The 22,707-nt window shown below is 46.9% G+C and overlaps 1 protein-coding gene across 1 annotated transcript in view; it reads right to left on the bottom strand.

The window, feature by feature from the left end:
- LOC140722827 (calsyntenin-3-like) overlaps positions 1-22,707 on the bottom strand; it is a 357,884-nt gene that overhangs the window by 322,919 nt on the left and 12,258 nt on the right. The window contains 4 exon segments of the mRNA XM_073037480.1: positions 1,261-1,410; positions 3,143-3,293; positions 3,295-3,352; positions 3,526-3,721. Coding sequence (XP_072893581.1) covers positions 1,261-1,410; positions 3,143-3,293; positions 3,295-3,352; positions 3,526-3,721 — 555 coding nt within the window.

The raw sequence follows: 22,707 nt of genomic DNA, 5'->3' as shown, positions 1-22,707 counted from the left end.
CGAGGGTCTTGGAAACGGGTGGCAGGAGGATCTCCCCAGGCAGACTGGCTGGCAATGTTTAGGGGGTATGTTCGTGCCCGGGTAAATATTGAAAAAGAACACGCGCAGTCCACGGCGACCTTAGAGGAGTTTCGAGACCGTTGGGCTCCGAGGGGTGTAAATGCCATCGTGGATAGAGATGGCAACATTTTGGTGTAATGTCTATTGTCTATTTGTAGTTTAGTAATTGTGTTTGCCACTGTTTTGTATATATTGTATAGCACCGATATTTGTAATAAAGGATTTTGTAAAAAAAAGGGGTAAGACATAGAGAGAAGCTCCCTCCACACCGTCACATCACACAATCCTGGGGTCAGACACAGAGTGAATCTCCCTCCACACCGTCCCATCACACACTCCCGGGGTCAGGCACAGAGTGAATCTCCCTCCACACCGTCCCATCACACACTCCCGGGGTCAGACACAGAGTGTATCTCCCTCCATACCGTCCCATCACACACTCCCGGGGTCAGACACAGAGTGTATCTCCCTCCACACCGTCCCATCGCACACTCCCGGGGTCAGACACAGAGTGAAGCTCCCTCCACACCGTCCCATCGCACACTCCCGGGGTCAGACACAGAGTGAAGCTCCCTCCATACCGTCCCATCACACACTCCCGGGGTCAGACACAGAGTGTATCTCCCTCCACACCGTCCCATCGCACACTCCCGGGGTCAGACACAGAGTGAAGCTCCCTCCACACCGTCCCATCGCACACTCCCGGGGTCAGACACAGAGTGAAGCTCCCTCCACACCGTCCCATCGCACACTCCCGGTATCGGATACAGAGTGAATCTCCCTCCACACCGTCCCATCACACACTCCTGGGGCCAGACACAGAGTGAATCTCCCTCCACACTGTCCCATCACACACTCCTGGGGTCAGACACAGAGTGAATCTCCCTCCACACCGTCCCATCACAGACTCCCGGGGTCAGACAGAGTGAATCTCCCTCCACACTGTCCCATCACAGACTCCCGGGGTCAGACAGAGTGTATCTCCCTCCACACTGTCCCATCACAGACTCCCGGGGTCAGACAGAGTGAATCTCCCTCTACATTGTCCCATCACACACTCCCGGGGTCAGACACAGAGTGAATCTCCCTCCACACCGTCCCATCACACACTCCCGGGGTCAGACACAGAGTGAAGTTCCTTCCGTACGGTTCTATCCAAACCGCATTCACATTGATCTCTACCCTCTGACCCCGACTCACCTAGCCAGGAAGGCACACAGGTGGGCCTGACCTCCACTTGGACCTGAGCATCCTCGGCCGCTCGCTTCTTCCCGCAGTCGTAGGCCGTGACGGAGAAGGTGAAGAGGGTTTCCTGCCTGCCGTCCAGTGTCTCCGTGTTTCGGATGTTTCCTGTGCGAAATGGAGGGCAGTCAATACACTCTGGTCCTTCCTTCCCTATGCTCTCCACCTCTCACCTCTCCATCTCTCCTCTTCTTCCCTCCCTCCCTTACCCCTACTCCACTGCCTTCCAATTCTCCCTCCCTGCCTTCACTGTCCTTCTACCCTCCCTCCCTCTCCCCTCCTCCACTCTCTCCCTTTCTACCCTCTCCTTCCCTTCCCTCCTCTCCCCTCCTTTCCTCCCTCCCTCCACTTCCCTCCTTTCTCCACTCCCTCCCCTTCCCTCCTCCCTCCCTCCACTTCCCTCCTTTCTCCACTCCCTCCCCTTCCCTCCTCCACTTCTCTTTCACCTCCCTCTTTTCCCTTTCTTCCCTTCTCCTCGCTCCTCTCCTCCTCCCTCCTCTTCTCAGCTGCCCTTCTCCCTCATCCCCTGTTCCTGCCAATTTCCCTCTCCCCTCTGATCCTCTCCTTCCTGCCTCCTTCCATCCTCACTCTCTCCTCCATCCTCACTCTCCCCTCCACTAGCCCTGCTCCCAAATCCCTCGTCTGCACCCTCTCATTCCCCTCCATTCTCCTCTCCTCTCTCCTCATTCCCCTCCCTCCTCATCCTTCATCACCTTGTCCCTCCTTCCCTCCGGTCTCATCCTCAGTAGTTTCCCTCCTCTATCATCTCTTCAACACTCCTCCCCTCCCTCATCCCCTTGCTCCTGAAATCTCCTCACTCCCTCAGCCTCGCCCCCTCACTTGATCTGTTACTCGAGTGCCTTCATCCTCTCTCCCTCACTCTCTATATTGCCCCCTCACTCGTTTCACGCCTCTCACGCAATCCCTTACTCCTCCCTCTCTGGCACCATCCCTCTGAGCTCCAAGCTCCCTCGCCCCCTCAGTCCGCTCCTGATCCCTCTCTCCCTTTCACCACCCCCACGCTCTGCCGTCCCCTCATCCCCCTCCCTGATCCATTCTGTCCTCCCTCCTCGCACCCTACTTCACCCTCCTCAACCTCGTCCTTGCTGCCTCACCTCTCCCTCCTCTCTCTCTCCCCTTCGCACTTCTCTCTCCATATCCTCTTTTCCCTTTTTTCTCTCTCCCTCCATTTCCCTCCTCTCTCTCACCCTCGCCTCACTCTTTCTTCCTCCTCTTTCTCTCTCAACCCTCCTTCCTTCCTCTCACTTATTCTACTCCCCCTCTCTCCCTCCCCTCCATCCCTCCTGCTCCCTCTCTCCCCCCTTTCTCACTCTCTCGCTCTCTCTCCCTTTCTCCCGTGTCTCTCTTTTTCTCCTCTAACACTCCCACTCCTCTCTCTCTCCCATCTCTCATCCCTTCTCTTCCTCTTCTCTCTTCCCTCCCTCCACTCTCCCTCTTTCCTTTTTCTCTATTTCTCTCCTCCTCCTCCCACTCTCTCTGCTCCCTCAACTGTCCCTCACCTCACTCTTCCTGACTCCCTTTTCCCTTTCCCTCACTTGCTTTCCCTTCAAGCCCTCAATTCACCCTCACTGGCCCCTCTCTCGCACTCTTCTCTCCCTCCTACCTTCCACCCTCCATCCTCCAGCCTGACTCCTCCCTCCTTCACTCCTCTCCTCCCCCTCCCTTACTTGGCTGCCCCTCGCTCCTATCTCCATTTTGCTTTCAATTTTTCCCTCTGACTTCTCCGTCCACTCCTCTCACAACCAGTCCTCGCTACCCCGACCTTCGCTCACTCACCTCTCCCTGCTCCCTCCCCCGGCCGCCACCCCGTGGCCCGTACCGTCATTATCAATGGTGAAGGGGACATCGGGAGTGAGGATCTGGTAGAAGCAGATCTGACTGTACTGTGGAGAGCAGTCTCCGTCCACGGCCTCCACCCTCAGCAGCGGCCCCGGCACCTTCCCCTCAGACACCGACACCCGGTACAACGCTCTCCATGAACACGGGCACAAACTCGTTCACATCGTTCACCCGTACGTGCACCACGGCCCTGGGGGAAAGAGCAGGGAGTGTCAGATTAGGGGCAGAGCTCCCTCTACACCAGCCCGAAAGTGAATCCCACAGTCTGCCCCGTCTGGTGTGTACTGGGACAGGAAGACTGCGCTGATGCCCCTCCCCATCTCCCTCGTGTTTCCCTCCCTGGTCAGGCGTTCCCCAATTTACTTGTGGGACCGCTTGACGTTGGTCTTCTGCGCGTCCTCTCCACAGTCGTGTGCCTGGATAGTGAAGGCGTGCTCCCGCTGTGACTCGCAGTCCACGGCCGTCTTGGCCTGAATGATCCCTTCTCCCGTCATCTTGTCCAGGACCACCGCCTCGAATGGGACGTTCTGGCCGTGAATCTTAAATCCGCAGATCTCTCCTGCAGGATATCGGAGACACAGAACTTAATCCCAATCACCCATTCCCATTCATTCCGGCCGCCTGCACTTCCAACACTCCCTTCCCATTAACTCCCAATTGGGTAAATATCCCTTCCCCTTCACTCCCAATGGGACAATACCCCTTCCCATTCACTCCCAATGGGACCCCACCCCTTTCCATTCACTCCCAATGGAACCTCACCCCTTCCCATTCAGTCCCCACCTTTTCACATTACCAACGGGACCCCACCCCAGTTCATACACCCAAAGAGAACCCAGCCCTTCCCATTCACTCCCAATGGGACCCTACCCTATCCCATTTCAATTCTGTTTCCCATTCCCATTCCAACATGTCAGTCCATGGCCTCCTCTACTGTCGTGATGAGGTCACACTCAGGCTGGAGAGCAACACTTTATATTCCGTCCACATCCCCTACCATTTTACTCTGACTTCTCATCTCTTTCCCAGTCCTGATGAAGGGTCTCAGCCAGATTGTTTACTCTGTTCCACAGATGCTGCCTGACCTGCTGAGTTCCTCCAGCATTTTGTGGGTGTTGCTTTGGATTTCCAGCATCTGCAGATTGCCTCGTGTTTGTCTTTCACAGTATCTCGGTACACGTCAACAATAATAAACCAATTCCAATTCTGTTATTGTTTTGCCTTGTTCTACCTCAATGCCCTGTGTAATGATGTGATCTGTGTAATCGGTATGCAGGGCAGGCTTCACACTGAACGTGAGACAATGATACTCTTTGGTTGCTTGTCAGTCTTTGTTTGTGTGTAGTTTTTCATTGATTCTGTAGTATTTCTTTGAGCTGCTGTGAATGCCGGGAAGAAACTGAGGCTACATCCACACTAGACCGGATAATTTTGAAAACGCCGGTTTCGCGTAAAAACGATAGGTGTCCACACTACGCATTTTGAAAATATCTCTGTCCACATTGAAACGGAGATTTCAGCGAATCTCCTCCTCCTGCGCATGTGCAGGTCACATCTACCGAAAACAAGCGACATGTTTGGTGTTGAATCTTGCCGTAAAAGTGCGCGTTTGTGTAGTCACAGACTAGAAAAACTTAAAACGACGGACAGCTGTTGGCTCTCGCGCAGGAGAACTTAAAACTAAAAAAAAGCAAATACTGAAGCGTACGGATGCAACCGACAGGGAGTTCACGGACAGATTGACCCGGCTGACGACGAACATTGAAAAACTGATTAACTCTGTTGCATTAGTAAAGCACCTTGTTAAATGTGTAAAACATGTCTGCATCAGTGTTATCTTGTATTTCCATACAATGCTACATTAGGCTGTTACACATCTATTGTCAGAGAAGTACTTGCATAAATAGGTAAACCACCTTCATACAAGCAAGGACAGAAAACAGGGCAAAGTGAGTATACTTATTTATTCTGTAAGTTATGGGTCAAAGTATTTGGTGATACATTTCTAATTCTTCTGGCTTCAGTCTCGTTGCCGTCTGTTCTGAAATTGTTAGGTTGCGTTCAAGAAAACAATGAAATAGCGCGCTGCCATCTGACAGCGTTTTCAGATTTCTCCGGTTTCCCCGTCCACACTGATCTGCCCGAGCAGCGTTTTCAAAAATACCCACCCTGGAAAGCGTTTCTGAAAAGCTCCGGTTTCGGGGGACGAAAACGCCATTTTATTGTGGACGAAGGGTAAAAACGAAGAGAAAGAGCTTTGGTTACGGATTTATCCAGCGTAGTGTGGGCGTAGCCTGAACCTCAGCGATGTAGATGGCCACATATATACAGCATATGCTTCGATAAACAGTCAGCACAACGCTTTACGGTACCAGCGACCCGGGTTCAATTTCCGTCACTGTCTGTAAGGAGTTTGCACATTCTCCCTGTGATTTCCTCCGGTTAAATCCCACAGTTCAAGGTTAACTGACCCATGATTTGGCTAGGGTTGAATCGGGAGCCTGCTGGGTGTCCACTCTTATCAACATCTCTCACCATCTTTTACACCGCTCATCTTCCTTCGCTCCAACAAGAAAAGCCACAATTCACTCTGCCTATCCTCAATCAGACCTGCTCCCGAATCCAGCCAGCACCCTGGCAGGCCTCCTCTGCACCCCCTCTGAGGCGAACACACCTCCTTAGAGGTGCACTACCTCCGTAAGCTTAATAAAAGCCGCACCAAATAACGACAGCACAGCACTCATCCTTTCAGCCGTTTCTTTCTTCGAGCTGAGCCGGCGAGTGAACTTGGTCCCAACATCAGGAGGGAGAAGCATTCTCATCCCTCTGGCGGTTCAACAAGTTCACTGTTTGCCTTCCAGAATTGTTCCATTTAAAAGGCCAAAAGAACAATCACTTTGATAGACACTCCAGCCATGTCAATGGACTATTGATACAAAAGAACAATCAGTTTGATAGACACTCCAGCCATGTCAATGGACTATTGATACAAAAGAACAATCAGTTTGATAGACACTCCAGCCATGTCAATGGACTATTGATACAAAAGAACAATCAGTTTGATAGACACTCCAGCCATGTCAATGGACTATTGATACAAAAGAACAATCACTTTGATAGACACTCCAGCCATGTCAATGGACTATTGATATAAAAGAATAATCAGTTTGATAGACACTCCAGCCATGTCAATGGACTATTGATATAAAAGAATAATCAGTTTGATAGACACTCCAGCCATGTCAATGGACTATTGATATAAAAGAATAATCAGTTTGATAGACACTCCAGCCATGTCAATGGACTATTGATATAAAAGAATAATCAGTTTGATAGACACTCCAGCCATGTCAATGGACTATTGATATAAAAGAATAATCAGTTTGATAGACACTCCAGCCATGTCAATGGACTATTGATACAAAAGAACAATCAGTTTGATAGACACTCCAGCCATGTCAATGGACTATTGATACAAAAGAACAATCACTTTGATAGACACTCCAGCCATGTCAATGGACTATTGATATAAAAGAATAATCAGTTTGATAGACACTCCAGCCATGTCAATGGACTATTGATATAAAAGAACAATCAGTTTGATAGACACTCCAGCCATGTCAATGGACTATTGAGACAAAAGAACAATCAGTTTGATAGACACTCCAGCCATGTCAATGGACTATTGATACAAAAGAACAATCACTTTGATAGACACTCCAGCCATGTCAATGGACTATTGATATAAAAGAATAATCAGTTTGATAGACACTCCAGCCATGTCAATGGACTATTGATATAAAAGAATAATCAGTTTGATAGACACTCCAGCCATGTCAATGGACTATTGATATAAAAGAATAATCAGTTTGATAGACACTCCAGCCATGTCAATGGACTATTGATATAAAAGAATAATCAGTTTGATAGACACTCCAGCCATGTCAATGGACTATTGATATAAAAGAATAATCAGTTTGATAGACACTCCAGCCATGTCAATGGACTATTGATATAAAAGAACAATCAGTTTGATAGACACTCCAGCCATGTCAATGGACTATTGATACAAAAGAACAGTTTGATAGACACTCCAGCCATGTCAATGGACTATTGATACAAAAGAACAATCAGTTTGATAGACACTCCAGCCATGTCAATGGACTATTGATACAAAAGAACAATCAGTTTGATAGACACTCCAGCCATGTCAATGGACTATTGATACAAAAGAACAATCAGTTTGATAGACACTCCAGCCATGTCAATGGACTATTGATACAAAAGAACAATCAGTTTGATAGACACTCCAGCCATGTCAATGGACTATTGATACAAAAGAACAATCAGTTTGATAGACACTCCAGCCATGTCAATGGACTATTGATACAAAAGAACAATCAGTTTGATAGACACTCCAGCCATGTCAATGGACTATTGATACAAAAGAACAATCAGTTTGATAGACACTCCAGCCATGTCAATGGACTATTGATACAAAAGAATAATCAGTTTGATAGACACTCCAGCCATGTCAATGGACTATTGATACAAAAGAACAATCAGTTTGATAGACACTCCAGCCATGTCAATGGACTATTGATACAAAAGAACAATCACTTTGATAGACACTCCAGCCATGTCAATGGACTATTGATATAAAAGAATAATCAGTTTGATAGACACTCCAGCCATGTCAATGGACTATTGATATAAAAGAATAATCAGTTTGATAGACACTCCAGCCATGTCAATGGACTATTGATACAAAAGAACAATCAGTTTGATAGACACTCCAGCCATGTCAATGGACTATTGATACAAAAGAATAATCAGTTTGATAGACACTCCAGCCATGTCAATGGACTATTGATACAAAAGAATAATCAGTTTGATAGACACTCCAGCCATGTCAATGGACTATTGATATAAAAGAATAATCAGTTTGATAGACACTCCAGCCATGTCAATGGACTATTGATATAAAAGAACAATCAGTTTGATAGACACTCCAGCCATGTCAATGGACTATTGATATAAAAGAACAATCAGTTTGATAGACACTCCAGCCATGTCAATGGACTATTGATATAAAAGAATAATCAGTTTGATAGACACTCCAGCCATGTCAATGGACTATTGATATAAAAGAATAATCAGTTTGATAGACACTCCAGCCATGTCAATGGACTATTGATATAAAAGAACAATCACTTTGATAGACACTCCAGCCATGTCAATGGACTATTGATATAAAAGAATAATCAGTTTGATAGACACTCCAGCCATGTCAATGGACTATTGATATAAAAGAATAATCAGTTTGATAGACACTCCAGCCATGTCAATGGACTATTGATACAAAAGAACAATCAGTTTGATAGACACTCCAGCCATGTCAATGGACTATTGATACAAAAGAACAATCACTTTGATAGACACTCCAGCCATGTCAATGGACTATTGATATAAAAGAATAATCAGTTTGATAGACACTCCAGCCATGTCAATGGACTATTGATATAAAAGAATAATCAGTTTGATAGACACTCCAGCCATGTCAATGGACTATTGATATAAAAGAATAATCAGTTTGATAGACACTCCAGCCATGTCAATGGACTATTGATATAAAAGAATAATCAGTTTGATAGACACTCCAGCCATGTCAATGGACTATTGATATAAAAGAATAATCAGTTTGATAGACACTCCAGCCATGTCAATGGACTATTGATATAAAAGAACAATCAGTTTGATAGACACTCCAGCCATGTCAATGGACTATTGATACAAAAGAACAGTTTGATAGACACTCCAGCCATGTCAATGGACTATTGATACAAAAGAACAATCAGTTTGATAGACACTCCAGCCATGTCAATGGACTATTGATACAAAAGAACAATCAGTTTGATAGACACTCCAGCCATGTCAATGGACTATTGATACAAAAGAACAATCAGTTTGATAGACACTCCAGCCATGTCAATGGACTATTGATACAAAAGAACAATCAGTTTGATAGACACTCCAGCCATGTCAATGGACTATTGATACAAAAGAACAATCAGTTTGATAGACACTCCAGCCATGTCAATGGACTATTGATACAAAAGAACAATCAGTTTGATAGACACTCCAGCCATGTCAATGGACTATTGATACAAAAGAACAATCAGTTTGATAGACACTCCAGCCATGTCAATGGACTATTGATACAAAAGAATAATCAGTTTGATAGACACTCCAGCCATGTCAATGGACTATTGATACAAAAGAACAATCAGTTTGATAGACACTCCAGCCATGTCAATGGACTATTGATACAAAAGAACAATCACTTTGATAGACACTCCAGCCATGTCAATGGACTATTGATATAAAAGAATAATCAGTTTGATAGACACTCCAGCCATGTCAATGGACTATTGATATAAAAGAATAATCAGTTTGATAGACACTCCAGCCATGTCAATGGACTATTGATACAAAAGAATAATCAGTTTGATAGACACTCCAGCCATGTCAATGGACTATTGATATAAAAGAACAATCAGTTTGATAGACACTCCAGCCATGTCAATGGACTATTGATACAAAAGAATAATCAGTTTGATAGACACTCCAGCCATGTCAATGGACTATTGATACAAAAGAATAATCAGTTTGATAGACACTCCAGCCATGTCAATGGACTATTGATATAAAAGAATAATCACTTTGATAGACACTCCAGCCATGTCAATGGACTATTGATATAAAAGAACAATCACTTTGATAGACACTCCAGCCATGTCAATGGACTATTGATATAAAAGAACAATCACTTTGATAGACACTCCAGCCATGTCAATGGACTATTGATATAAAAGAATAATCAGTTTGATAGACACTCCAGCCATGTCAATGGACTATTGATATAAAAGAATAATCAGTTTGATAGACACTCCAGCCATGTCAATGGACTATTGATATAAAAGAATAATCAGTTTGATAGACACTCCAGCCATGTCAATGGACTATTGATATAAAAGAACAATCACTTTGATAGACACTCCAGCCATGTCAATGGACTATTGATATAAAAGAATAATCAGTTTGATAGACACTCCAGCCATGTCAATGGACTATTGATATAAAAGAATAATCAGTTTGATAGACACTCCAGCCATGTCAATGGACTATTGATATAAAAGAACAATCACTTTGATAGACACTCCAGCCATGTCAATGGACTATTGATACAAAAGAACAATCAGTTTGATAGACACTCCAGCCATGTCAATGGACTATTGATATAAAAGAATAATCAGTTTGATAGACACTCCAGCCATGTCAATGGACTATTGATATAAAAGAACAATCACTTTGATAGACACTCCAGCCATGTCAATGGACTATTGATATAAAAGAATAATCAGTTTGATAGACACTCCAGCCATGTCAATGGACTATTGATATAAAAGAATAATCAGTTTGATACACACTCCAGCCATGTCAATGGACTATTGATATAAAAGAATAATCAGTTTGATAGACACTCCAGCCATGTCAATGGACTATTGATATAAAAGAATAATCAGTTTGATAGACACTCCAGCCATGTCAATGGACTATTGATACAAAAGAATAATCAGTTTGATAGACACTCCAGCCATGTCAATGGACTATTGATATAAAAGAATAATCAGCTTGATAAACACTCCAGCCACTTTAATTAAAGAAAGGAATGTCCGACCTGTTTTGTTGGAGCCAAAACTTAATTACAAAGATAAGACCACCCACCACTTTATGCTTTAATTAAGAAAGGAATGTCCTGTTTTATTTCCATCAGGTACTGCCTTTTGTCTAAACCAAAAGGTGTGAAGAATCAGGAGACAATTTATGTGGATCTGGGTGAACTGTAACCCTTACCCTGCGCCAAAGAAAGCAGCTGTGAGACAGTATTCAAACCTACTGCAGTCACCCACAAAATACACAGACATAGTTGGTACTAACCCATTGTTTACAGGAATCTGAGAATCCCCCAATTCCCTTAAACTTTATAACTCGTCATGGGGCTTGGAGGCTTGCGCGCCTCAACGACCCAGAGTTGGCTGGAGTCAGGGGCCGGCACTTGGGTAGGTCAAAGGGTAGAGGCCAGATGAAGCACGGTCCACCCGTCCTCCAGGTTCGGGGGTTGAGCTCAGGGCTAGGAACCCCGACTGGTCAAACAGAATTGTTACGGAAACAGCAATGGGGAGACCTTCTACAACTGACCGAGACGGTATTCCTGACTCGGGGACTGGCGTGACTGACAGAGGTGAAAACCGAGGGGAAGCTACAGACCGCCAGAGATGGAGGTTTCACAGAGCTGCAATGTTACCACACGGCTCTTGAACTCAATCTCCCCCCCCCCCCCGCCCGCGACGAAGGCAAACTGGGTTAAACATTTCCGCTGAACTAATTGAAGTAGCAATTAAACGCCTCAGTTAACTAATCCCTTCTGTCATGTCAAAATTCACATTAACTGCTCTATGCCACATCCCAGCTAGTCATGTCCGCTCCCGTTTGGCCTGTATCCCCCTAAACCTTTCCCATTCACGTACCTGCCTGAGTATCATTCAAATGCTGTTAATGTACCCGCCTCAACTAATTCCTCTGTCAGCTCAGTCTATGTGCGAAACGAGAAATAAATATTCTCATTAAATGTCTCTCCTCTCACCTCATGCCTGTGCCCTCTCGATTCCCCAGCCCTGGGAAACAGACCGAGTTCACTCAGCCTGCCGATGTCCCTCGAGGATAAGATCATACCTCGGTCTCCGACGCCACCTGGGCTTAAAGTCTTCCCCTGTCCTACCCGGCGAACAGTCGAGTCAGCTGTAGTGAGGCGCCACTGCAGCCTGGGGGCGCCGGAGCTGAGAGTTCAATTCCAGCACCCTCTGTCAGGGGTTTGTACGTTGTCTCCCCGTGACCACGTGGGTTTCCTCCCGCACACCAAAGAGGCAGGTTAGCCAAAACTTAATTACTAAGATAAGAACAGAATTAAGATTAAGAATTGTCCTGTGACTGGGCTAGAGTTAAATAGCAGGGTTGCTGGCTGGTGCAGTTGGGCCTGTTCGGTGCTGTGTCTCGAAGTAAAATAAATAAATGTTTTCTGTGCTCCTTCCAGCTTAATGACATCTTTCCCATCACAGGGCGGCAAATCCGAACACACTACTCTCCGTGTGGCCTCACCGTCATCTCGGTAAGCACACCACAATGTCCCAACCTTTCGACTCGGTGCCCTGACTGAAGAAAGCCTTTTGCAAGCAGAACAAGTGCTACAGCTGCCCCTACACCTCCTCCCTCACTACCACTCGGAGCTCCAAACAGTCCTTCCAGGCGAGGCGACTGTGAGTCTGTTGGGGCATCTACTGTATCCGGTGCTCCTGGTGTGGCCTCCTGTATATCAGAGAGACCCAATGAAAATTGGGAGACCGCTTCACCGAGCACTTCACCACTTCTCCGTCTGCCAGAAAAAGCAGGATTTCCCAGTAACCACCCATTTCAATTCTGCATCCCATTCCCATTCCAACATGTCAGTCCATGGTCTCCTCTACTGTCGTGATGAGGCCACACTCAGGTTGGAGAGCAACACTTTATATTCTGTCTGGGTAGCATCCAACCAGTTGGCATGACCATCAATTTCTTGAGCTTCTGGTAACTGCCCCCACCCCCTTCACCATTCCCTATTCCCTCTTTCACCTCATCTCTTTACCTGCCCATCACCTGCCTCAGGTGCTCCTACCCCTTCCCTTTCTCCCATGGTCTTCTACCCTCCGTCAGATCCACCTTCTCCATCAATGACATACAGAAACATACAAATCTGCAGCACATTGCAGAAACATGTATAGAGAACGGTGGCGGGAAAGGGCCGGTAACACCGCGAGCACACCCGCCCTGGTCACGGACTGCTTGTCCCACTCCCAACTACGTGGCATCCACACCAGGACCCAAAAACACTAACTTTCCCAAGCAGTAAGGCCGATCGACGCCCCCACCCGCCAACACCACCACTATTTTATTGTTCCCCTCAGTCACCCGATGTCCAGCCTGGACACACAAACAATCTGTCGATTGCAAAGAAGTGTTTCGGGACATTTCTCAAGCCCCGCAATCAAACAAGCTTCCAAATGGTCAGGCCCAGCTACCAATATTCCCCAATGTAAATAAGCTATTTAAAGTATTTATGTTTATTGTGTGTTTTAAAATCATTATCATTATGCTGTTCTTTATCTTTTAAGGGTTTTTTTTGTAATAATTGTTGCATCCTCCTTTACACTTGTAATAAGAGCAATGAACTGATTGTAGGCTTCAGCAGAGGGAAGTCCACGAGCCAGTAATCGTCGGAGGTGGAGAGGGTCAGTAACTTTAAATTCCCGGGTGTCACTACCTCAGAGGACCCATCATAGGAACGTTATTGCTTAAGAAAGGACGACAGTGCGTCTACTTGCTTAGGAGTCTGTGGAGGTTTGGGATATCATTGAAAACCTGGGCAAACTTCTACAGATGTGTGGTGGAAAGTGTGCTGACAGGCTGCATTACGCCCTGGTACGGGAACACCAATGACTTTGAGTGGAAAATCCTACAAAAGGTAGTGGATTGGGCCCCGTACATCACGGGTAAAACCCTCCCAACCATTGAGCACATCTACAGGAAACATTGTCGCAGGAAAGCAGCGTCCTCCATCAGAGATCCTCACCACCCAGGCCACGCTCTTTTCTCACTGCTGCCATCAGGAAGAAGGTACAGGAGCCTCAGGACTCACACCACCAGGGTCAGGAACAGTTACTACCCCCCGAACATCAGGAAGAAGGTACAGGAGCCTCAGGACTCACACCACCAGGGTCAGGAACAGATACTACCCCCCGAACATCAGGAAGAAGGTACAGGAGCCTCAGGACTCACACCACCAGGGTCAGGAACAGATACTACCCTCCGAACATCAGGAAGAAGGTACAGGAGCCTCAGGACTCACACCACCAGGGTCAACAACAGATATTACCCCCCGAACATCAGGAAGAAGGTACAGGAGCCTCAGGACTCACACCACCAGGGTCAGGAACAGATACTACCCCCTGAACATCAGGAAGAAGGTACAGGAGCCTCAGGACCCTCACCACCAGGGTCAGGGACAGTTACTACCCCCCGAACATCAGGAAGAAGGTACAGGAGCCTCAGGACTCACACCACCAGGGTCAGGAACAGATACTACCCCCCGAACATCAGGAAGAAGGTACAGGAGCCTCAGGACTCACACCACCAGGGTCAGGAACAGTTACTACCGCCCAATCATCAGGCTCCTGAACAAAAGGGGATAGCAACTCTCATTCTACTGAGATTCCCACAACCGATGGTCTCACTTTAAAGACTCGTTATCCTGTTATTTCATGTTCTTGTTACTTTGAATTTCATGCACAGGAAAGGACGTTAATCAATCTTCAATCTTGAATTTAGAGGCACAACAACGACTGTACGCAGTCTATACTCCAGACACAGCCTAACCAAAGTCTTACAAAGCTGCAACACAATGTTTCCACACTAGAACTCAGTTAACCTGACTAGTAAAGGCAACTGTATCACATGCAACATGCACAAAATGCTGGAGGCACTCAGCAGGCCAGGCCGTATCATTTCCCTCCTTCGCCACTCTATCCACCTGTGCACCCCAGGATCCCTCAGTACATCACTGCTGTGGAGGGTCCTGTGGTTAACTGGCTCTTGTACCTTTACATTTCACCTCCCACAGTGCCTCAACTCACTCTTGCCTGGATTAAACTCCTGCCAACTCTCTGACCATATCTCAAACTAGTCGATACCCACTGTGTCCTTCGGCCATCGTTGCCACTTATCAAAAACGCCACCGATCTCTGCGTCAGCTGCAAAGTTACGAACCAACCCGTCCACCTTTCCCATCAGATCTGGTGGAGATGGATGACACCGGACAACAACGATGCTCTCACTGAAATCCAGTCCTGATTTAGTTGCCAGAGCCTGAGGGACATCAGCACCTCATTCAGAATCCAGAGTACAGTCCCCGTAGATATCAGCCTGATCCGTCAGACCTGAATCCGTTACGGGTGTACACCAGTCCCATCCATCACATCATAATCCAGTCCGGGTGTGAACCAGTCCAATCCATCACATCATAATCCAGTCCGGGTGTGAACCAGTCCATTCCATATCACATCATAATCCAGTCTGGGTGTGCACCAGTCCATTCCATATCACATCATAATCCAGTCCGGGTGTGAACCAGTCCAATCCATATCACATCATAATACAGTCCGGGTGTGAACCAGTCCAATCCATATCACATCATAATCCAGTCCGGGTGTGAACCAGTCCATTCCATATCACATCATAATACAGTCCGGGTGTGAACCAGTCCCATTCATCACATCATAATCCAGTCCGGGTGTGAACCAGTTCAATCCATATCACATCATAATCCAGTCTGGGTGTGCACCAGTCCATTCCATATCACATCATAATCCAGTCCGGGTGTGAACCAGTCCAATCCATATCACATCATAATACAGTCCGGGTGTGAACCAGTCCAATCCATATCACATCATAATCCAGTCCGGGTGTGAACCAGTCCATTCCATATCACATCATAATACAGTCCGGGTGTGAACCAGTCCCATTCATCACATCATAATCCAGTCCGGGTGTGAACCAGTTCAATCCATATCACATCATAATCCAGTCCGGGTGTGAACCAGTCCAATCCATATCACATCATAATACAGTCCGGGTGTGAACCAGTCCCATTCATCACATCATAATCCAGTCCGGGTGTGCACCAGTCCCATCCATCACATCATAATCCAGTCCGGGTGTGTACCAGTCCCATCCATCACATCATAATCCAGTCCGGGAGTGAACCAGTCCAATCCATATCACATCATAATCCAGTCCGGGTGTGCACCAGTCCAATCCATATCACATCATAATCCAGTCCGGGTGTGCACCAGTCCCATCCATCACATCATAATCCAGTCCGGGTGTGCACCAGTCCAATCCATATCACATCATAATCCAGTCCGGGTGTGCACCAGTCCCATCCATCACATCATAATCCAGTCCGGGTGTGCACCAGTCCCATCCATCACATCATAATCCAGTCCGGGTGTGAACCAGTCCAATCCATATCACATCATAATCCAGTGCGGGTGTGAACCAGTCCCATCCATCACATCATAATCCAGTCCGGGTGTGAACCAGTCCCATCCATATCACATCATAATCCAGTCCGGGTGTGAATAAGTCCAATACATGTCCAATTATAATCCAGTACGGGTGTGAACCAGTCCAATACATGTCCAATCATAATCCAGTCCGGGTGTGAACCTGTCCAATCCATATCACATCATAATCCAGTCTGGGTGTGAACCAGTCCCATCCATCACATCATAATCCAGTCCAGGTTTGCACCAGTCCCATCCATCACATCATAATCCAGTCCGGGTGTGAACCAGTCCAATCCATATCAATCATAATCCAGTCCGGGTGTGAACCAGTCCAATCCATATCACATCATAAACCAGTCCGGGTGTGAACCAGTCCAATACATGTCCAATTATAATCCAGTCCGGGTGTGATCCAGTCCAATACATGTCCAATCATAATCCAGTCCGGGTGTGAACCAGTCCAATCCATATCAATCATAATCCAGTCCGGGTGTGAACCAGTCCAATACATATCAATCATAATCCAGCCCGGCTGTATACCCAGTCAAATCCATATCAATTATAATCCAGTCCGGGTGTGAACCAGTCCAATCCATATCACATCATAATCCAGTCCGGATGTGTACCAGTCCAATACATATCAATCATAATCCATTACGGCTGTATACCAGTCAAATCCATATCAATTATAATCCAGTCCGGGTGTGTACCAGTCCAATACATGTCCAATTATAATCCAGTCCTGGTGTGAACCAGTCCATTCCATATCAATTATAATCCAGTCCGGGTGTGAACAGTCTGATCCATATCACATCAAAATCCAGTCCGGGTGTGAACCAGTCCAATACATATCCCATCTTAATCCAGTCCAGATGTGTACGAGTCCATTCCATATCACATCATAATCCAGTCTGGGTGTGAACCAGTTCAATCCATATCACAGCATAATCCAGTCCGGGTGTGAACCAGTCCAATCCATATCACATCATAATCCAAAGGCAACACGAGTGAATCTGCAGATGCTGGAAATAAATAAAAACACAAAATGCTGGCAGAACTCAGCAGGCCAGACAGCATCTATGGGAGGAGGTAGTGACGACGTTTTGGGCCGAAACCCTTAATCGGGAGTGAAGTAACATGGGATGGTCGAGGGGGTATAAGAGGTAGGGGGAGGGATGAAGTAGAGAGCTGAGAAGTGATAGGCTGGAGGGAAATGGACTAGGGGAAGAGGAGAATTATGGGAAATAAAAGAGAAAGAAAGGTAGGGCTGAGGGAAGATTATAGAGGGGGGGGGAAGAGAGATAAAGAAAACCAGACTATCTTATCCCTCCTCGACCATCCCGTGTTACTTCACTCCTGATGAAGGGTTTCGACCCGAAAGGTCGTCACCACCTCCTCCCGTAGATGAGGTGGCCTGGTGAGTTCTGCCAGCATTTTGTGTTTTCACATCATAATCCAGTCCGGGTGTGAACCAGTCCAATCTGTATCCCATCATAATCCAGTCCAGGTGTGTACCAGTCCAATACATATCCCATCATAATCCAGTCCGAGTGTGTACCAGTCCAATACATGTCCAAACATAACCCAGTCCGGGTATGAACCAGTCCAATCCATATCACATCATAATCCAGTCCGGGTGTGAACCAGTCCAATCCATATCAATCATAATCCAGTCCGGGTGTGAACCAGTCCAATCTGTATCCCATCATAATCCAGTCCGGGTGTGTACAAGTCCAATCCATATCACACCATAATCCAGTCCAAATGTGAACCAATTCAATCTGTATCCCATCACAATCAATTCTGGGTTTGAACCAGTCCAATCCATATCAATCATAATCCAGTCCAGGTGTGTGCCAGTCCAATCCACATCAAATCATAATCCAGACCGGATATTTACCATTCCCAGCCATCACATCATAATCTAGTCCGGGTGTGAACCAGTCCAATCCATATCCCATCATAATCCAATCCGGGTGTGTACCAGTCCAATCCATCAGACCTGAATCCAGTCTGTGTGTGTACCAGTCCAATCAATATCACATCATTATCTAGTCCAGGTGTATACCAGTCCAATCCATATCAATTATAATCCAATCCGGGTGTGGAACAGGACAATCCATATTACATCATAATCCAGTCCGGGTGTGTACCAGTCCAATCCGTGTCACGTCATTATCCAGTCCGGGTGTTGTCATGATCCAGTCGGGTATCTCCATGATCCAGTCTGGTGTGTCTGTTTCAGTCTGGTGGGTTCCTGATCTAGTCCAGTGTTGTCATGATCAAGCCCTGTACCTTCATGGTCATTCTGATATCTCCACAACATGCACAAAATGCTGGAGGAACTCAGCAGGCCGGGGAGTATCTGTGGAAAAGAGTACAGTCGACTTTTTGGGCCGAGACACTTCAGCAGGACTGGGGGAAAAAAAGGCAAGGAGTAGATTTTCTCGATCACTCTGTCTTTATCTCCAATGTCTATTACAAACCCACGTACTCTCACAGCTCCCTTGACTCTACAGCTTCCGACCCTGTATCTTGCAAAAACGCCATCCCCTTCTCTCAGTTCCTCCATCTCTGCCGCATCTGCTCTCAGGATGAGGCTTTTCATTCCTCCTTGTCAAAGAAAAGGGATTCCCTTCCTCCTCCATCAACGCTGCCCTCACCCTCATCTCTCACATTTCGCGCACATCCGCTCTTACCCCATCCTCCCACCACCCCTGGTGTGGTGGGCTTCCCCTTGTCCTCACCTACCACCCCATTAAACTCCATGTCCAGCACTTAAATCTACGTAACTTCCGCCAGCTCCAACGTGACCCCACCACCAAGCACATCCCTCCCCCACCCCACTTCCCCACACAACTCCCTGTCCACTCGTCCCTCCCCACTGATCTCCCCTTGCAAGCGGAACAAGAGTCACAACTGCCCCTACACCTCCTCCCTCACCACCATTCAGAGCCCCAAACAGTCCTTCCAGGTGAGCTGACACCTCACCTGTGAGTCTGTTGGGGCATCTACTGTATCCGGTGCTCCTGGTGTGGCCTCCTGTATATCAGAGAGACCCAATGAAAATTGGGAGACTGCTTCACCGAGTACCTACGATCCATCAGCCAGAAAAAGCAGGATTTCCCAGTGGCCATCCATTTCAATTCTGCTTCCCATTCCCATTCCGACATGTCAGTCCATGGTCTCCTCTACTGTCGTGATGAAGCCACACTCAGGCTGGAGAGCAACACTTTATATTCTGTCTGGGTAGCATCCAACCAGATGGCATGAACATCGATTTCTTGAGCTTCTGGTAATTGCCCACACCCCCTTCACCATTCCTAATTCCCTTTTCCCTCTTTCACCTCATCTCCTTACCTGCCCATCGCCTGCCTCAGGTGCTCCTGCCCCATCCCTTTCTCCCATGGTCTACTACCCTCTATCAGATTCCCCCTTCTCCAGCCCTTTATCTCTTCCATCAAACTTCCCCGTTCTTTACTTCACCTCCTCCCACTCTCCCAGTTTCACCTATCACCCACCACCTTGTACTTCCTCCTCCACTCCCCCCACCTTCTTAATCGGACTTCTCTCCTTTCTCTTCTGTCCTGATGAAGGGTCTCAGCCTGAAATGTCGACTGTTTACTCTTTTCCACAGATGCTGCCTGACCTGCTGAGTTCCTCCAGCATTTTGTGCGTGTTGCTTTGGATTTCCAGCATCTGCAGATTGTCTCGTGTCTGTGAGTCCGGTATCTCCACAATCTGGTCCTCCATCTCCATAATCCAGTCCAGTTTGTCCATAATCCAAGCTGGCATCTCCATGAGACAGTTCAATATCTCCATTATTCAAGTTTGGTATCCGCATGTTCCAGTCCACTGTGCCCAAGATCCATTTGGGTAGCTCCATGGTCCAGTCCGATATCTGTATAATCAGATCTGATTGCCCCATGGTCCAGTCCGGTATCTGTATAATCAGATCTGTTTGCCCCATGGTCCAGTCCGGTATCTGTATAATCAGATCTGTTTGCCCCAAAGTCCAGTCCGGTATCTGTATAATCAGATCTGTTTGCCCCATGGTCCAGTCCGGTATCTGTATAATCAGATCTGTTTGCCCCAGGGTCCAGTCCGGTAACTGTATAATCAGATCTGATTGCCCCATGGTCCAGTCCGGTATCTGTATAATCAGATCTGAATGCCCCATGGTCCAGTCCGGTATCTGTATAATCAGATCTGTTTGCCCCATGGTCCAGTCCGGTATCTGTATAATCAGATCAGATTGCCCCAGGGTCCAGTCCGGTATCTGTATAATCAGATCTGATTGCCCCATGGTCCAGTCCGGTATCTGTATAATCAGATCTGATTGCCCCATGGTCCAGTCCGGTATCTGTATAATCAGATCTGTTTGCCCCATGGTCCAGTCCACTATCTGTATAATCAGATCTGATTGCCCCATGGTCCAGTCCGGTATCTGTATAATCAGATCTGTTTGCCCCAGGGTCCAGTCCGGTATCTGTATAATCAGATCTGATTGCCCCATGGTCCAGTCCGGTATCTGTATAATCAGATCTGTTTGCCCCAGGGTCCAGTCCGGTATCTGTATAATCAGATCTGATTGCCCCATGGTCCAGTCCGGTATCTGTATAATCAGATCTGATTGCCCCATGGTCCAGTCCGGTATCTGTATAATCTGATCTGTTTGCCCCATGGTCCAGTCCGGTATCTGTATAATCAGATCTGATTGCCCCATGGTCCAGTCCGGTATCTGTATAATCAGATCTGATTGCCCCAGGGTCCAGTCCGGTATCTGTATAATCAGATCTGTTTGCCCCATGGTCCAGTCCACTATCTGTATAATCAGATCTGATTGCCCCATGGTCCAGTCCGGTATCTGTATAATCAGATCTGTTTGCCCCATGGTCCAGTCCACTATCTGTATAATCAGATCTGATTGCCCCATGGTCCAGTCCGGTATCTGTATAATCAGATCTGTTTGCCCCAGGGTCCAGTCCGGTATCTGTATAATCAGATCTGATTGCCCCATGGTCCAGTCCGGTATCTGTATAATCAGATCTGTTTGCCCCAGGGTCCAGTCCGGTATCTGTATAATCAGATCTGATTGCCCCATGGTCCAGTCCGGTATCTGTATAATCAGATCTGATTGCCCCATGGTCCAGTCCGGTATCTGTATAATCTGATCTGTTTGCCCCATGGTCCAGTCCGGTATCTGTATAATCAGATCTGATTGCCCCATGGTCCAGTCCGGTATCTGTATAATCAGATCTGATTGCCCCATGGTCCAGTCCGGTATCTGTATAATCAGATCTGTTTGCCCCATGGTCCAGTCCGGTATCTGTATAATCAGATCTGTTTGCCCCATGGTCCAGTCCGGTATCTGTATAATCAGATCTGATTGCCCCATGGTCCAGTCCGGTATCTGTATAATCAGATCTGATTGCCCCATGGTCCAGTCCGGTATCTGTATAATCAGATCTGTTTGCCCCATGGTCCAGTCCGGTATCTGTATAATCAGATCAGATTGCCCCAGGGTCCAGTCCGGTATCTGTATAATCAGATCTGTTTGCCCCATGGTCCAGTCCGGTATCTGTATAATCAGATCTGTTTGCCCCATGTTCCAGTCCGGTATCTGTAAATTAGATCTGATTGCCCCATGGTCCAGTCCGGTATCTGTATAATCAGATCTGATTGCCCCAGGGTCCAGTCCGGTATCTGTATAATCAGATCTGATTGCCCCATGGTCCAGTCCGGTATCTGTATAATCAGATCTGATTGCCCCATGGTCCAGTCCGGTATCTGTATAATCAGATCTGATTGCCCCATGGTCCAATCCGGTATCTGTATAATCAGATCTGATTGCCCCATGGTCCAGTCCGGTATCTGTATAATCAGATCTGTTTGCCCCATGGTCCAGTCCGGTATCTGTATAATCAGATCTGATTGCCCTAGGGTCCAGTCCGGTATCTGTATAATCAGATCTGATTGCCCCATGGTCCAGTCCGGTATCTGTATAATCAGATATGTTTGCCCCATGGTCCAGTCAGGTATCTGTATAATCAGATCTATTTGCCCCAGGGTCCAGTCCGGTATCTGTATAATCAGATCTGTTTGCCCCAGGGTCCAGTCCGGTATCTGTATAATCAGATCTGTTTGCCCCAGGGTCCAGTCCGGTATCTGTATAATCAGATCTGTTTGCCCCAGGGTCCAGTCCGGTATCTGTATAATCAGATCTGTTTGCCCCAGGGTCCAGTCCGGTATCTGTATAATCAGATCTGATTGCCCCATGGTCCAGTCCGGTATCTGTATAATCAGATCTGATTGCCCCATGGTC

The sequence above is a fragment of the Hemitrygon akajei genome, unplaced genomic scaffold, assembly GCF_048418815.1.
Source record: "Hemitrygon akajei unplaced genomic scaffold, sHemAka1.3 Scf000090, whole genome shotgun sequence".
Lineage (NCBI taxonomy): Eukaryota > Metazoa > Chordata > Chondrichthyes > Myliobatiformes > Dasyatidae > Hemitrygon > Hemitrygon akajei.
The sequence above is the reverse complement of the archived record's forward strand: the minus strand, read 5'-3'. Positions and strand labels throughout refer to the sequence as shown.